This window comes from Notamacropus eugenii, chromosome 1, assembly GCF_028372415.1.
Source record: "Notamacropus eugenii isolate mMacEug1 chromosome 1, mMacEug1.pri_v2, whole genome shotgun sequence".
Classification (NCBI taxonomy): domain Eukaryota; kingdom Metazoa; phylum Chordata; class Mammalia; order Diprotodontia; family Macropodidae; genus Notamacropus; species Notamacropus eugenii.
In genome coordinates this window covers 714,888,881-714,907,536 of record NC_092872.1, presented here as the reverse complement: position 1 = coordinate 714,907,536, position 18,656 = coordinate 714,888,881, and the positions used below count along the sequence as shown (strand labels likewise).

At 42.1% G+C, this 18,656-nt stretch overlaps 1 protein-coding gene across 6 annotated transcripts in view; it reads left to right on the top strand.

Moving 5' to 3' along the window:
- HYDIN (HYDIN axonemal central pair apparatus protein) overlaps window positions 1–18,656 on the top strand; it is a 468,388-nt gene that overhangs the window by 189,586 nt on the left and 260,146 nt on the right. For 5 of the 6 annotated variants that reach the window (XR_011972958.1, XM_072636610.1, XM_072636609.1 and 2 more), the window contains exons 10-11: window positions 8,421–8,520; window positions 17,668–17,786. Coding sequence is in view for 5 of the 6 variants with exons in the window: in XM_072636610.1 (XP_072492711.1) it covers window positions 8,421–8,520; window positions 17,668–17,786 (219 nt within the window). In the remaining variant the exon portion in view is untranslated. The remainder of the gene's footprint in view (window positions 1–8,420; window positions 8,521–17,667; window positions 17,787–18,656) is intronic. The other variant, XM_072636611.1, reaches the window with a different exon arrangement.

The window sequence follows — 18,656 nt, the reverse complement described above, 5'->3', positions numbered from 1 at the left end:
ATTATCTATAATGGCTACATTACTGCGACAATCTTGGGAAATACCTTGTGGTAGGGCAGCATGGCCAAAGAGTCAGTGCTGTGGCTCATACCTCGCTTTCCCCTCTTCCTGCCTCCCCTGCCATTTATATGTGAAACGGAACAGGTTTCCCTTCTTGTGCCTTTGTGACGTTTGGTTTTTCTGCTTCCAGAAAAAAAGCAGCCAATGTCTGATCTTGGAGATAGGAGTGATTCTGTTGCAGATACAACAGGATTGTAGTTGCTCAGCACCCCCTTTTTCCTCCAGTCAGTCATACTCAGTCATTTAAATCCAGTTCAATTCAACACGCATTTACTGAGCTTCTACTGTGTGCAAAGCTTGGTATTTAGGTACTGAGGATACAGTGATTGATGCAAAAGGGAGCCCAACGAGCAGAGAAGCCAACATACCCCCTAGCTCTCCCCACAACCCCCTCCTCCCACTCCTGTGATTCAGGGGAGCGAGAACTAAGTGTCAGGCAGCTGAAAAATGAGCAGAGTGAGGGCAGATGGATGGTTTTCACTTGGGGAACATTGGAGAAGGCTTTTTGGAAAAGATAGCCTCTGAATTGGGCCTAGAAGGATGGGAGGTGCTTCAATCAGAGAGCTGGGAAAGGAAGGAGTCAATGATGACCCCTCAGTAACAAGCCTGGGAGACTGAGAGGGCTGTGTTGCCATGAGTAGAAATAGATAAGTTAGCTGCCGGGGCAGAGGTAGTGAGGAAGATCAGTTTTAGATATACTGAGTTTGAGGTACCCGAAGGCCACATAGGAAGAGTTACCCAGCTGACAGATAGATAGATATAAAGAACTAAAGCGTTCTGGGCAGGAGAGCTCGGGGCAGACAAAACAGTTTAAGAATCAGCTACATCTTAGAGGTGGTCATTGAAGCCCCAAGAGTGGATGACATTATCAAGGAGAGAAAAGGAAGACAAGAAGGGGGAGGAGGAGACCACCTAGCACAATACCTTAGCTTAACTCATGTTTAGGGAGACGATCATAGAGTTTGAGCTGAAATGGGCTTTGGACACCACTTAGTGCTGTGTTTCCATTTTACCAGTGAGAAAACTGAGGCCTCCAACGCTTAGATGTCTTATCCAGGATCACACAGGAGCACAGCTGGGTTTCTTAGCCTGGCATCAAGCCCCCAGTTTCCTTTCCATGATGTCAGGTTGGAGGAAGATGGGCCAGTCAAGGAGAAGGAGCAGTCAGAAAGATAGAGGAACCTTGAGAATGTAATATCACCAGAGCTAAGGAAGGAGGGGTTTTCTTGTCAAATATCCTAAAGAAGTCAAGGTGACTGAGGAGAAGAAAACCAGAAGACCCTTAGATTTGGTGATGACCTTACAAAGAGCATTTTTATCAGCACTACTTAATAGTGTTCATGGCTGGGAAAATATTGATGCTGCAGCTGCTTTTCAAACCCTCTCTCTTCCTCTGTATGATTCTGTGGATCCAAATCTTGTTGATCTTTCCTTCACTTTGAGGGCTTCATGCCTTTCAGTTTTTGAGAAATGAGGAGGACCCACTGATGGCCCCTTCTGAGTGAGGTCTCCTAGATTCTCAAATGTGCCTGTATGGGGCTGCTATAAATAGCACAGGCCAGCTAGACCTGGCCTGTGGGTGAGGAACAGAACTACGTCCCACACATTTACTTCTTCAAGTAGAAAACAAACAGTATTTCAGCGCCCCATTTTACTTTTGCTATAACAGATTCATTGAAGTTCATTTGGCACTGAATAAAATTGCATATGAGTTTCATTAGGTGTTAACTTATAACGAGCATTTGCCATCATCAGGTTACAATGTCACAATTAAAGAAGGAGCCATTAAAGTATTAAAATTACAAGAAGTCAGAGCCCGAAGGAACCTTAGAGAACATTTAACTCTCTTTTTACAGATTAGTAAACTGAAACCCAAAGAGAACTGATTTGCCATTCAACTAATTAAGCAGCAGGTATGGGATTGGAACCTAGAGCTTTGGGCTCCCAGTCTAGTTGTCCCCCTCGGCAAGCACTTTGTGACAACAATGGAAAATACTCTTGGGATTATTGACAAAGTATAAAGTGAACCCAGGATCGTGTAAATTCATCTCATGCCTTGTAATCAAGAAAGAACAGACCAATTTTCAGCCTGCCTACCTGAAAACATGTAAAGGGGATTCATGAACAGGTGACCCCAGAAATCTGTCCCATCTCTAATGTTCTGTGGTTTACATGCCTTCAGTTTTTCACACCAGTCAACATACTTTAAAGATGGGTTGCTAAGAAATGGCCTTAGAGTCAAAGCAGGTCAGCCAGAAAAGAGAGGTTTTGTGAATCCATGTGGTCAGAAAGGCATGCGAGTGTGCCCTGAATTGACGAGACCCTCTCGGTCCCACGATTGTGCCAGTGTTAAAAACTGTGAACAAGGGGGCATAAATACATATAAACCCTTTTGGTTCTAGGACTCGGCATCCCAATGGCCCCCTTCATAATTGATAGGAATGTTACCTGAAGAATGTACTTGTTCAGGCTGATTAAGTTCATAAATAAAACCTGGTTCCTGGTTCTCTGTTTTCCGTCCTCTTGCTTTAATGTCTGCATTTTAAACGGCTCTGTTCTCTTTTCTGCTCTTGACTTTGGCATTTTGTTCATTTCCAGTCAGACTAGAAATAGAATATGCATTGGGGACTGTCTGAACCTGAAGCCTAGTTATTTATCACATTGTCTTTTCCGGGTTCTTTATCTGGTTGGTGGAAATGTGTTTCTGTGCTATAGATTTAGGGTGTATTCATTACTTATGATCATCTGACCCCATTTACAAGAATCATAGGAAAACCATAGGCTATTAAGGAGCTGCTTTCCTTCTTACTTTAAACTTATTCAAGTTAAGCTTTTAGGGATTGTCATTCTGGTTTTTCCAGGTGATGTGCACTCATTTGTGTTGGAGGAATCACTAATTCATTAAAAAAAAAACATTGCTGAGTGTCTAATACATAAGATAATACTAATACTCTGTAATAGGTGCTGGGGATGCAAACATGACAAATCAATACGGTCTTTTCCCTTGGGAACTTCCACTAGAATAGGGAGGCACGAGAGGCCTGTAGGTACAGAACCACATGCAGAATGTGATGGGGCAAAAGAGATATATGACTTGAGTTTTGTAGGGAATTATGAGAAGGAAAAGATAAGCTTGAGCTGGTAGGGAAGGAGGGATCAGGGGCAAGGTAGCACCTGCTCTGTACTCTGAAGGAAAAGAAGGCAGGGAGAACCTCTGAAGATGTATGGCAACAGGAAATGGAAAGACAAGCCTGGAAGGAAGAATGAATGAGGAGAGTAATCTGGAATAAGGGTGGAAAGACAGGTTGAGGCAGATTGTAGAGAGCCTTAAATACCCAAACTAAGGAATCTGTTTTAGCCTAGCAGTAGATGGGAGTCCCTGAAAGCCTTTGAATGGAATAATTGGTTAAACTGGTGCATTAGGAAGGTTGTTTTGTCAACTGTGTGAACAATTAATTGGGGAGCCGAGAGACTGGAGGTGAAGACAGTAGTCTAGGTGAGATGATGAGGGACGAAGGTGCTGGCCCTGTGAATAGAGAGGAGACAAGATGGAAAGAGACTGTAGAGGCAGAATCAACATGACTTCAAAAGTGACTGGGTAAGGGAAGGAAACAAGCATTTGTGAAGCATCTACTTTGAGCCAGGCACTGGGGAGGTGCTTTTACAACTATTATCTTGTTGTCACAACCACCCTAAGAGGTAGGTGCTGTTATTACCTCTTTTACAGAGCAGCACACTGAGGCAGAGAGGCACTAAGTGACTTGACCAGTCACACATCTGGGAAGTGTCTGAGGCTGGATTTGAATTTAGGTCTGTGTGTGCATCCACTTTGCCACCTCCCTGTGTGGTGGTGGTTGTTGTCCTTCGTCTTTGAAGAGGATCAAAATGACATCACCATGATAAAGGGAAATTTCAGTGTGTCTAACTGTGACTGATCAAGCCAATGCGAGCTCAGAATGCTCTACCATAGGTTGGGCACAAATAGTCCATGTGAAGATGTGGGGTGGATATCCCAAATTTGTGCATCCTGCATTTATTTTGTGCTGTCTCAATTCTGCTTTGCTCAAAGAGCACAGCACCCTTTCTGATGCGAGCATGCCGTGGTAAATGGTTCTGTGCCAGTGTCTCCTATGTTGCACAGTCAAATCCAAAGTTCTTGAGAGAGACCTTGAGAGTATCCTTGTGTCGCTTCTTCTGGCCACCATGTGATAGCCTGCTCCATGTGAGTTCTCCATAAAATAGTCTTTTTGGCAAGCAAATATTTTGCATTTGAACAATGTGGCCAGCCCATCAGAATTGTGCTCTCTAAACCATAGTTTAAATACATGGCAGTTCAGCTTGAGCAAGGACTTCAGTGTCTGGTACCTTATCCTGCCAGGTGATCCTCAGAATCTTCCTAAGACAGTTCAAATGGAAGCAATTCAGGTTCCTGGCATGGTGCTGGTAGACTGTCCATGTTTCACAAGCATATAATAATGAGGTCCACACAACAGCTCTGTAGACCTTCAGTTTGGTAGTCAGTCTAATACCTCCTTCTCTGCCAAACTTTTCTTCAGAGCCTCTCAAACACTGAGGTAGCTCTGGCAATGCATACATCAACCTCATTGTCAATGTGTACATGCCTGAAAAGTACACTATCAAGATAAGTGAACTTATCCACAGCATTCAAAACTGCTCCATTTGTTGTAATTGATGGTTCCATGTATGGATGGTGTGATGGTGGCTAATGGAGCACCTGTATTTTCTTAGTGTTAATTATTAGGCCAAAATTAGCACAGGCAGCAGAGAACTGATCCATACTTTGTTGCATCTCAGCTTCAGAGGAGGGCAAGTACCTTTGATGGGATGGCTTCCAAGCCCTTTTCGGGGCTCTTTCCACCTTTGGTGTCCACCTGTTCCACCTAACTCTCACCTGTGGCTCCAAGAAGCTGCAGCATGCACACCCTGGTAAACCATTTCAGCAGATGGGCCAAACCATGTTGAGGGTAACCAAGGGTTCTCAAACTCATTGCTGAGTTAGGGGGGTTGTCTACCCCAAGCATGGGAAGACTTCCTCTGGTGGAATGGGTGGATGAGAACAACTTGTCCCAACGACCATGAAGGCAGATGAAGCAGGTGATGTGGAATGCTTAGAGCTTGGTTAGATACCAAGATGCCAAGGTCATCCACCACATCCTGAGCCGTCACCTCCCTGCATAGTAGGGAACAGAAAGAGTTGAAAATGACTCCAATATGCCACATCCCCCTAAGTCTCAAAAGATCCCCCCCTTAATCCTTCCATCCTCACGAACTCTTGTCCTCTATCTCTTCTGCCCTTGGGGGCTAAATTCCTTCAAAAAGCCTCCACTTTCTCTCCTTTCTCTGCCTTCTCAGTCCTTACAATCTGGCTTCCAACCTCACCATGCCACCCAAACTGATATCTCCAAAGTTACCAGTGGTCTACTAGTGACCAAATCCAGTCTGGTCCTCTCTGCAGCCTCTGACTCACAGACCATTCTCTTCTCCTTTCTAGATTTGCAGGACACCACTCTACTGGCTGTCAGACCCTTCCTCAGCCAATCAATAGAAATGTACTAAGTGCCTGCTGTATGCTAGGCAGTTCATGCCCCTTATCCAAAGGTGTCCCACAGGTCTCTGTCCTGGACCTTCTTCCCTCCTCCCTCTGTCCTTCTTTACTTTATCTTTCCAGCTCCCATGGATTTATTTACCATCTTCATGGTAATAATCAACCTATCTCACATCTCCAGCAACCCTTCAGACATCTTCCATGAGATGTGCAAGAGACATCTTAAACTCATTATGTCCAAAACTGAACACACATTTCCCCTTAAACCTAATTGCCCTATTACTATTGAGGGCAAACATTATCCTCCCAAACCCCCAGACTCACAACTTAGGAGACTCCTCACTATCAACCCTCCCCCCCACCATATCCAGTCTGTTGCCAAGTCCTGTTGACTTCTACTATGCAACATCTCTTGAATGTGCCCCTTTCTCTCCTCTGACACTACCCCCAACCTAGTACAAGCCCTCATCACTTCACACCTGGATTGTTGCAAGGGCTGCTGGTGGGTCTGCCTGCTTCAAGTCTCACTCCCTTCCAAACCATTCTCCAGTCACCAAAATGATCTTCCTAAAATGCAGGTCACCTGATTACCTTACCTCAACACCAACTCAGTAAATTCCAGGGGCTCCAAATCACTTCTAGGCTCTGTTGGCCTGGAAGTTTGATTAAAAGAGGCAAACTGGCTAGGTGATATATAAATTCATACTGTTTATTCCTTTAAAACTAGCAGACATGTACATGGAGTCAGATTATAATTCTGTCTGGTAAAAAGAACAAGAAGGCTTAAACACATTTTAGAAAAATCCCAACTCAGGATGTCTGTGTCACTCAAATTTACGATCTCCATATATGTTTAACCATAGTAAGAAAGGAATTTTCTTAATTGAATAGGTTATAAATACAATAAGATAAGAGAGTTGACAAAGTGTCGATTGAAACTACAAATTTTTTTTGTCTCAGCATGTTCTCTGGCTGTCCTTCATGCCTGAAAGACTTATTCTACCTCCTTACTTCCTTTAAATCCCAACCAAAATACAACCTCCTATAGGAAGCCTTTCCCAGACTCTCTTAATTCTAGTGCTTTCCCCTTCTTAATGATTTCCTACTTATGCTGTATGTGGCTTGTTTTTCATATTTGTTTATTTGCTTTCACCCCCATTAGACTATGAGCTCTTTGAGGGTAGGCACTGTCTTCTGCCTCATCTTGTATCCCCAGTATAGCATGATTCTTATAAAATAATAGGTGCTTAATAAAAGTTTATTGACTGACTGAATGATATGAATTTAAGGTACCTAAAGGAAAAGATTCCAGCATTCCTAAATTATTAATTTTAATATAAATTAGAATCATAATAGAATATGAATGGGATGAGATCTGAACCCCTAAAAGGAAAAGACCATGTCTTTGGGATCTGGACCCCAAAAAGAAAAAGCCCCAGACTTTCCCACATGACCCAGGTCCCTTCCCAATCATCCCTTCCCAATCATCCCTTCCCAGTTAATTAACCACCCTTTCATTGTCTACACCTGGCCCTGATCTCGCCAGATGAATACCAGGGATCTGAGCCATGTGGGGAAGTCCAGGGCTTTTCTTTTTTTGGGTCCAGATCCCAAAGACATGGTCTTTTCCTTTTAGGGGTTCAGATCTCATCTTCATCAAATTTTAATTACTAGACCAGTTCACACTTAGACTTTTCCTTTAATCCCCTTAATTGGCTATAGGAACAGATGACTTACCATACACGATCAGGTCCTGGTCCAGCCAGACCAGTATTCTGTGTTTATTTTTTTGTCTTCTTATTTATTCTATCATTTTTTAAAACTGAGACAGTTGACTCTTTTATCCCATGTAGTTTTCATTTATGATTTCTTGAAATTGAGCTCTGGAAAACCAAGCTTTGATAAAGCCCATTGGGACTCAGATGGAGCTACTTGACCATGCCTTAAACCCAAATCACTCTGGCTCTCACTGATTGGTCAATAATAGATTGGCTCACTTAGTCATCATTTGGGTTTCCATGGCTCAGAGTGAATGTAAATGGCAACTTGTTTCTATTCTATCCAGAAATCCTGAGGGTCTTCCCCTCCTAATTTGATTTACATTTTATCATTTCTTTTTGTTATTGTTGTTGAGTAGGCAAACTAGATCATCTTTTGCCTCATATCTTACCTAGCCTTAAATCACTGAATGGATGTTGCCTCAGAGACCTGGGAAAGACCTTAGCTTAATAATGCTAAGGTCTCTCACTGCACCTGGGATCATCTCTGGTCTCCTGACCTATATCTTGCCACTGGACTCAGATGACCTTGGAGGAGTGGGGCTGATGACTTTGCATGACTCTGCCTCACTTAAATCCAGTTCACTTGCAAATCCAGACATCAGCCTCCTGATGTGATTGGTCCTCTTTAAGAAGGAAGGACAAACAACAATTCTTTGTCAGACGGTGGCATCAAGGGAAAGAAGGAATGTGCTGCAGCAAACAACAATGGTATCAATCTCCAGGTTTAGGAATATGTCCCAAACATCGTGGTTTCCTGACCTTATTGAAACCTTTTAGAAATTACTCATGTTTTTAATTTGTGCCACCAGTTGAGGCATCCAATTAGAGATGATTACCCTGCTACACTGCACTCTCTGTGCTATGCCAGGATGTATTTCATCTGGGTAAAACTGTGCCTCCTTTTCTTTATTTAAAAAATTCCCTTCTCATACTTCAAGGGACTATAGCATGGAGTATATTTCAAAGTTGAGTCTTCCTTTGATTGTCAAGTGATTTTTTTTTCTTTTTTTCAGGAAGGAGATGTTTGGCCCAATTCAACAACTCAAATCAGTGTGACCTTTTACCCTCGAGAAGCCAGGCTCTATCAGCAAACAATTTACTGTGACATTTCAGGTACAGAGCAGAAGGTTTCAATCTGATGGAAGGTGGGGAGGGGAGATTTCATATGAAAACCAAGGGGTCAAAAGTCTCAGACTCAGAGATCATATGGCTCACCTCCATCCTTTACCACAAAGCTGATTTTTAGTCTTCATTCCTGTAACAGTGTCATGGTTATTTCTGGAAGAAAAGGACTTGCAGCATTTGTGCACTATTGTTCAAGTTCCTTCAAGGTCTAAAATACGACAAAGATTGGGGGGGGTTATGGTGTACTGTGTGTTCCATATGAAGCTATAGTGTGATATGATAATCAAGGAAACGTGCAGTCTTGGGCTCTGGTGAGAGGCAAGGTGTTGAAGAACATAAAGATGCGTATTTTTGTCTTCTGACCTGGTCAGACGTTAGCTGTAGTGCTGTGCTGTCCTTTGGGCACCATCTTTGGGGAAGGACATTGACAATCTGGAGTACTTTCAGAAGATGGCAATCAGAATGCAGAAGGTCTAGAATTCATGCCATGTGCTGATTGACCAAAGTACTTGGGGATCTTTGTGCTGTTAAGAGAAAACTTAGGAAGGTCATGATCACTATTGTTAAGTATTTTTAGAACCGTCATGTGGAAGGACGGAATTCATCCCACTTGGCACCAGAGGGAAGAACCAGGAGCAATTAAGTGGTTGAAGGTGCAGGGATACATTCAAGCTTTATTTCATGGAAAATTTCCCTCATTTAGAGCTACACAAAAGGGCAGTGGGCTACTTCCGGAGACAGTAGGTTTCCCCTATCCTTGGAGATCTTCAAGGCAAGGTCAGGTGACCACTTGTTGGGTTTATTATAGAGGAGATTTTTGTTCTGACTTGGGTTAACCTAGATGATCACAGATGGTGTCTTAAGATTAAGATTCTATGAAAACTATATGATTCTAATTAGGTCAAAACTGTTCATCCCAGGATGCACAGGAATAGAATGTCTCTCTTTCCCATGGCATTGAATACTGCAAAAATAGTATGCTGTTTAATAGGCAAGGGACCTGACTTATCCCTGAGGGGTTCCTGCTGAGTCTAGACTGGTCTCTCATTTGAAGAACTCTTAGGCATGTGGGATGGGTTCCAGTTCCTCACCAGCCACTAAGAGATTATAATGGACTGGGAGGGATCTTTGATTTATCCAGGTACTACTCACCTGACAGGTTGTAATCCCTAGTATTTCTCAAAAGTGAATCTATAATGGATCCTGTCTATGACCCAGTCCCCCATATGACTCATCTGAACCTATAATCTTTCTAGGGCTCTAGGAAACCCTATGGGATTTAGCATTTTACAGCAGAGTTGAAAGATATCCCATGTTTTATGGACATCAAATGGTGCCATCTCTCAGCTCTGGTCTAGAATGCTCTCCCTCCTCGTCTTCCCTTCTTGGCTCCTCTGACTTCCTTCAGGTCCTTCCTAAAAGTCTCACCTTGTACAGGAGGTCTTTCCTGATCCCTCTCCGATGCCAGTTCTGTTGTTCTGTTGTTTTTCTCCAATTGATCCTGTCTATACAGCTGTTTTCCGTTGTCTCCCTCATTCTTTGTTATTAAGGAAGATCAACATTATTATATACAATGTTCCAAACCTCCCCCCACCTCGGCCATTGCAAAAGAGTTGGGAGAGGAGCATCCTGTTTCTTGTCTGGGGCCAAGCATGGCCATTGTAATTTCACAACACTCAGCTTCAACTGTGTTAGAACCCATTACTTGTATCAGTCATTTCATCTGGAAGCCTGAGTCCTGCTGCACTGATCCCATAGAGCCCAAATGTGCTGAATAGTATCATTTTCTATCTAAATGACTTTCTCTTTTGCCTTACTAGAGCATTTTCACCTTCACCTGGCAAGGAAGTCCTTTGTTTATAAAGTAACTGCATAGCATTTACTTGGTAAATTCCATGTAATTCTATAACTTAAGTTGATAAATGATCTCATTAGTATTAATATTACCAACTATTACTACTACTGTTATTAATAATAATAATACCAAGGGGCATCTAGGTGCTACAGTAGATAGAGCTTCAGGCCTAGAGTCAGGAAGACCTAAGTTCAAATGTGACCACCCCTTCTTGCTTCAAAGACTCAGTGATTCCATAATATTAGGTTAAGAAGAGTTGCTAAAACTTCTTGGTTCACTAAGGAACACCTTCTTACTCTCTCTGATTCATCCTCCATACCACTGATAGACCAATCTTCTCTGCACAGAAACCGACAGTGCCTCCCCTCCCCTCCTGTGCCCACCATTCCTATAACACTTTGTTTGCAGGATATTTTTTGTGTATTAACACGTTTAATCCTCACAACAGCCCTACGAGGTAGATGGTATTATTATTCCCATTTTACAGATGAGGAAACTGATGTACAGAGCTACCAAGTGGCTTGCCTAGGCTCATACAACCAGTAAGTGTCAGAGGCAGGATTAGAACTCAGGTCTTTCTGTTTCCAAGCCCATCATTCTATCCACTATATTACCGAGCTGCCTAAGTAGATGGCCTTTTGTGACCAAAATATTCTTCACCATGAGGCCAACTTAGCAGTGAGTCTGACGTAGTTGGACTAGCATTTATGCGCACTGTCCATCCCTCATTGGCCCTGTATTTAATGCCCTTCCTACCCTGGGAGGCCTCTGAGGTTTTGTGGACCAGGGTAATTTCTCTGCTAAGATGAAGCATTAGAAAAGCATTCACACACACATACATGTATTAATATATGAAATACACACACACACACATATATATATGTTTAAATGATAGCTGGCATTTACATAACACTCTAAGGTGATGTGGAATTCTACACATCTTATTTAATTTGATCCCTTCAGCAGCCCTGTGAGGTTTTATTATCTCCATTTCACAGATGAGGAAACTGAGGCTCAGAAATGTGAAATGATTTGCCTGGAGTCCCACTTTGTCAGAGGGGGACATTGAACCCAGGTCCATTCTGACTCCAAGCTCCCAGGGTTATGGAGCGGTGGTCTAGGCATGAGACGAGGAAAGTCCAGACAAGGCTGGCAACAGTGAGAACCAGTTAGATCAAGCATTCTTGAAATGCTTGCTAGAGAATGGACCACATGACTTCTCAAGGACCCTTCTAGCTCTGTGATTCTGCCATTAATGGATACCGTTGATCTATCTCTCAAGTGAGGGGCAGCCTGGTATAGTAGGGAGAGTGCTGTCGTAGAATGGATGTGGACATGGTAATGGATCATTATAATAGATAACAGTTGTGTGGTGCTTTGAAGTTTTCAAGGAATTAACATTCATTACCTCATTTGAGATCCTCATAACAAACATAGGAGATAGATGCTACTGTTATCTCTGTCTTACAGATAAGGAAACTGAGGCACAGAGAGGTTAAGGGACTCTCCCAGCTTCACCCAATTTGTAAGGGTATGAGGCAGGACTTGAAGTCAGATCTTCCTGACTGCACATCCAGTGCTCTGTGAACCATACCAGCTATCTACCATAGTCCCTGCACTGAAGGAGTCTATACTATAGGAACAGAGTGAAGACATATATAAATATCTATAGTATAAGTATGGTAAGAGCCACCAAATAGAGAACTTCAGAGGAAGAAGAGATCGTGTTAATGCATGGGAGCAAATAGGCTTCTTTGAGCCGAGTCTTGAAGGGGAGGTAGGAGGTCTATTGGGAGAGATAAAGAGCAGTGCATTTCAGGACAAGGAATTCCCATGAGTGATCTCTTAGCTCCTGGCCTTGTCAACCAACTGGTCATCCATTAATAAGAAATGAACATGCAAACTTTAGAGTACTAGCAATGCTATCTAATGTTATTAATAATAGTAACTATTATTTAAATGAACAACAATAATATTCAGGGGCATCTAGGTTGTGCATTGGGTTCAGCTTCAGGCCTAAAGTCATGAAGACTTGAGTCCAAATTTGACCACAGACATTTATTTACTAGACCTTGGGCAAGTCATTTCACTTCTGTTTGCCTCATTTCCCTCACCTGTAAACTGAGGATAGTAACAGCTCTCAGGGCTGTTGTGGGGACCACATGAGATGACAATTGTATAAAGTACTTAGCACATAGTGAGTGCTGTATAAATGTTAGCCATTATTGTTAGCCACCACTGGTAACTGTGCCTAGCACTATTGTAGGGACAGGGAGGTTCACAAACCCAATAAAAACCATCTCTGCCCTTGAGGAATATCCATACACTAAATCACATGCTTTCAACTAGATTTTTGTATGCTCACATATAGTTGAGTGAACATATGAGAGACCCTTGGAATGGAATTTTCAAAGCCAAGTATAATAGTGCCAGTGACCCTTATTTCAATGACATGTTAAGGTTTACAAGCCTGCAGGTGAGATAAGTATCACAAGTATTATCATCCCACTCTGCAGATGGGGATGCCTTGCCCACAGTCCTTAGCTTGGAAGCCCAGACTTGAGTCCAAATCCTCTAAATATGCTAAAGTCATGGAAGGGACCTGGAAGGGACTTCAAAGGCTCATCTAGTATATCCCCCTGCTTTGAGGCAGGACCACACTGAAACCTCAGTGTTTTTGAAGATCTTTAGATAAGATACATTCACTAACATTCTGCAGCCAGAAGTGATCAGAAATTCTTCCTTCCAACTAACTTAATCCTTGCTGCTATGGCTTCAGCTTGGTTCATCTTGTTATCTTTTCCTCACTTAACTGATATTCCTGCTTTTGAAAAATGAAGTTTGAAACTGTGAAATTCTGTTGGCAAGTTGCAGTGCGCAATATGCCACTTGAACGCAGACAAAATTATTAATACAGAAATGATTATCACTTACTCTCCTCAATCTTAGGGGCCAAATACTTTGAAATAATTAGTGTGCAAGAGAAAACCTTTTGGTTCATTCTTTTATTACAACATACCTCAATATATAAAAATATACTTTTTAACATAAAGTAGTCAAGCTAACAGATGGGGAAAGTTTTGGATCTGACAGTTATAAATCGGCCCATTGTTTATTCCATGATCTGTTTACAATTTTCTTTCTTGGCTGCCCTGAAAGTGTGATCTACATTCAAGATACTTTTCTTTGGACCAGGGAAATGCAGCTTATCATCCGTAGACTGAAGCCATTAGAGTAACAGGGTGGGCAAGGAAAAAGCTAAGCCATTTTTCACATCATTTCATTTCCTTTGTTGGTTCCTTAGAGACTTATTAATGAAGCAACCAATGGAAAGAAACAATACTAATTAGCCAAAAATAATGTTGCACACCAGCAAACCAGTTATCAAAATATTCATGGGGTGAGTGAGTAGGATTAAAGTTTCAATTTCATCTCTAATTCCAAATAAACCCTCCCTTTGGCTTGTGGGGAGGCTGTCTCTAAGTGACTGTGTGCTGTGATGGGTGTGTGTGTGTGTGTGTGTGTGTGTGTGTGCGTGTGCAGACACACTCATTCACAGCTTCGTCATGCATCTGGAAGGGACCTCTGAGATCATTTGATCCAACTTCTTCATTGCAAAGGACAAAGAAAATGAGGCCCAGATCAAATCATTGACCTGAGTAGTTGACTTCCTTGTGAATGTTTTTCTTGATTACATCCAAATAAAATACACAAATACATAGTGAATAACGAACGAGAAGATTCTGTTGTAGGGGCTTCTAGAAGTTGCCAGACATAAATCATGTTCTCAAAAAGAGAGTTGATGAGAAAAGTTCATTAACATGAGAAAAGCAAATGACAGACAATAAAAGAAATTATGAAGGCCATACATCTAGAGCAAAAAAGTACATTAGGGGTCAGCGAATCCAACCCCTCATTTTACAGATGCAGAAAATGAATCGCAAAGAAAGTACGTGACTCCCACAGGGTCACCCAGCTGAGAAGCAGCAGAGATAGGTCGTTAATAACAGATCCCCTTCTCCACTTCCAAACCCAGCGCTCTTTCTATTGTACCATTGTACCGTGTCTCCTTCTGTGCCACAGGCATTATGGTAGCACCAAAATTAAATTCGTGATGGCATTTACTTATCCATAGCACGTCAGTCATTCTGTTAATCGTAGCATCTAATGGTGTTTCAAAAATAATTTTACTGTTACATTGTATAACACAGGTTCTGGGGCTACTCTCCCAAAGCCTGATGCACCATCTAGCAAAATTCCCAGAAGGTGATTGGCTACTTCTCCCCTGGAGTTCTAAGGGTAACCTGAAGGTTTAGGGATTGTGTTCTAATACTGAAGCTCAGTATGCTCTCCTCCATTGATTACCAATTGATATCAAATGCCAAATGGGCCTAATGAGCTTTCTAGAAATAGGCATTTACTAAACAATTGCTACAAATGCCACTACCTCCCCATCTCACCCCCCATACCTGGGGCACACTCTCCCATAACTCCATGATTCAGGGGAAAGTAGTACATGTGGCAACTCACAGCTCCCAGTTCCTGGATGTCCTTTTCTCTCCTTCCTGGGGTCCTTACCAAGATCCCCTTTGGTACAATGGAGTTTTTTTTCCTAGGCTCCTTCTGGAGTCTGAAGCTGTCTTTCTTAGAGTGTCTAGTCTGTTCTCACCTCCTGATGATCATAGTGCCATCAGCCATTCTAAGATCCCTACTAAGATACTCAAGGGAAGTCCAAAACCTTCTGATCTGATTAATTCAGTGGCTGTATTGTCAAGTCATTAAGGTAGGTAGTTTAGACGAGGTGGGGTGTGTGTTTTTGTTGTGTTCGTCCTTAGTTGCCAAAGAAGACCATGGCATCAGAGAAATGATGACATGACTTGCACTTCACTTTGTTTTGAGTGAGGGAGGGCTGTGCAAGGTCACCAGCCTCACTTTTTCCTCCTGAGCCATCTGGGTCCAATGACCAGATATTCATCAGGATGACTAGAGACAGCCCAGGATGCAATGGGAGACCTTGGCCTTTTTTGGCTGTGGCCTATTCAGGTACTCAGAGCCTGCTAAGAAGTGGAACAATGTCCAAGTTTTATAATACAGGTTATGATGGTGTCTGGCCTTCTGAAAATTATCTGAAACCCTTTCTTAGTTTTTCCTTTGTCTTCCAGCATAATCCCTTCTCTTTCCTGTGTTCTGGTTGTTGGAGAATTGGTGCACTCAACTCTAACACATTCCTGCTTCCTGAGCAACTCTGGCTGTATACCAGTTTCGGGTCTTTAGAGGGCTCATGTTTGTTGATTTCCTCTAGTTGCTCTTGGAGAAGCTTGAGAAAAGCCTCCATTGCTATTTCGTCAGCTAAAAATCCATTGCTACCACTAGTAAAGTGTTTGAAGGCCACAAAGTCCTGTTCTTGATTATTGCCTCTTGCCTCTGCAATCAGACAGATTGGAAAGGTGTGAGAAAGACCTCTGAACACCTCAAGGGCAGTCCCTTTGAACACCTCAAGGGCAGTCCCTTATGACTTCCTCTCAGGTTGGGTTATATGCTGGCGGTTTTCAGAGGGAGACCATTGAATGAATGGACTCCCTTTCCTTATAAGTAGGTAATGTGAATAGAAGACATGCACTCTTTCATAAGAAATTTAAGAAAGTTAAAGTCATCTTCTGCTCTCAGAAGGCTTTGACCTCTGGTCCTATTCAGTGAGAGATAATTTAACTCTGTGCCCATTCATTCTGTGCCTACTATGTGCAATGCAGAATATTTGTGTATACAAGATACTGGTGGGCCAAGTAAGGAACAGTTAAGTCTTAGTAAAATCTCTCATTTTAAATGGTGAATCAACAGGCAAGTCTTTGTCCTAGGATCAGAGCAATTACAAGTTATCCTGATGAACATTCATAATTCTGATAAGTATTCACTATTGAGAGAGAGAGAGAGAGAGAGAGAGATTAAGAAAGAGAGTTCAAGCACTCTGGGTTTTTCTTTTTCTTCTCTCCTGGAGAACTTGTAGCTCAAAGTTGCAATAAAAACTGTTCTCTAAAGATAAGAAATTGGCAATACTTCTGTTCCCTAAAGGTAAGATATATCTCCAAAGCAAACTAAATTGTCATTCCTGCTGCCCAGTGTAGAAAGCTTCTGCAGTAATACTGACTTGGCACGTAAGTGACAATTTGTGAGGCAGAATCTGGCCAGGGAGAGGTGAAGAGGAGGTGGGGATAAGTAGAGGGAAAATAATGCAGGTTCAATCAATAAATGAATCAACAAATAAACATTGAACTAAGTGCCAAGGGAGCAGGGTCCGAGTGCTCTAAAGATGCTTACCTTTTTTTCCAGAGGAGATAACCTGTATATAGAGATACACACACACACAGTAACTGGGGCATGAGTATCTGAGGGAATTGGGAAAGGCCTATGTAGAAGGCTATGACTGAACTGAGCTTTGAAGAAAACTAGTCATTCTAAAAGGCAGAGGGAGGCCGTTTCCCATACAGAGATATCCTGAAGGAAGGCATGAGACAGGATAAGAGAGCTTGTGTGTGAGAGCCGCCAGTTTGGTGGACAGAGAAGTGCGTGAAGGGTAGCAATGCATACTGAGACTGGAATGCAGATTGGAGCAGGTTATGAAGGGTTCCAAATGCCAGTGGATTTGGCATTTTATCCCAGAGGTAATAGGTGCCCCAGGAGCTGATTAAGCAGGGAAGCAACACAGTCAGTTCTGTGCTTTATAGATATTACTTTGGTAGTCACATGGAACGTGGGTTGGAGTGAGGAGATGTGAAAAAGAGAGACCAATGAGGTCATTGTAGAAGTCTGAGCAAGAGGTGATCAGCATGATGGTGATGACTGTGACTAGAGAGAAGAGGGTGGATTCCCAAGATCTGTGGGCCTAGAATCAACAGGCTTTGTAAACTGATCCGTTACCTGGATGAAGGAAGAGTGAGGAGCTGAGGATGACTCTGAGGTTGTGAAACTGGATGATTAAAAGGAAGATGATATCCTTTAGAGAGAGAAATGAGTTTAGATGTTTCTTTTCTTTCTTCCTTCCTTCCCTCCTCCTTCCTTTCCTCTCTCTCTCTCTTTCTCTGTCCCTTTCTCCTTCCCTCCTTCCATTTTCCTCCCTTCCTCCCCTTCCTGCTTCTTTCTTTCTTGGATAGGAAAGGATGAGCCAGTAGAAAGGGAAAGAGGGGATCATTATGAGGGAACTCTCCTAGAGAGAATTGGAGGAAATGGGTTTCAGGCTACATATAGAGAAGATGGTCTTCTTAAGTTGTTTCCCCTTTGCACAGGCCGGGAGAGTCGGTTGCCCCTTCGAATCAAAGGGGAAGGAATGGGGCCCAAAATTATCTTCAACTTTGACGTGTTGGATATTGGTAAAGCTTTTGTTGGATCAATACACAGCTATGAGGTAAGCAGAAGAGTCACTAAAAAAGTCATTTTATGGGGCTTTTGCTTTGATGATTTAAAAAAACATTTTTAAATTTATTTTGCTGTTTCCCAATTACATGTAAAAAAAATTTAACATGAATTTTTTTTTAATTGAGTTCTAAATTCTCTCCCTCTTGTTCACCCTTCCCTCACCCCTTAAAAAGGCAATCTATATGGTATCAGTTTTACATATGAAGTCATACAAAATATTTTTCCATATTAACCATGTTCCAAAAGGAAACACACACACACACACACACACACACACACACACAGAGCAAGAAAAATAAAATTTAAAAAAATGTGCTTCAATCTGCACTCAGAGTTCATCAGTTCTCTCTCTGGAGGTGGTAGCATTTTTCATTATGGGTCCTTTGGAATTGTCTTGGATCACTGTCTTGATCAGAGTGGCTACATTGAAAGTTGACTATTGTTACAATGTTGCTGTTACTGTGTACAATGTTCTCTTGGTTCTGCTCATTTTACTTTGCATCATTCATGTAAGTCTTCCCACATTTTTCTGAAAGCATCCTGCTTTATAGCACAATAGTATTCCATTACATTCATATACCACAACTTGCTCAGTCGTTCCTCAATTGATGGGCATTCCCTCAAGTTCTAATTCTTAGCTACCGCAAAAAAAAAAAAATCTTCTATAAATATTTTTATACATGTGAGTCCTTTTCCCTTTTTTATGATCTGTTTGGGATACAGACCTAGAAGTGGTATTGCTGGGTCAAAGGTTATGCACAGTTTGATAGCCCTTTGGGCATAGTTCTAAAATACTTTCCAAAATGGTTGGAGTAGTTCACAACTCCACCAACAGTGCATTAGTGTCTCTGTTTTTCCA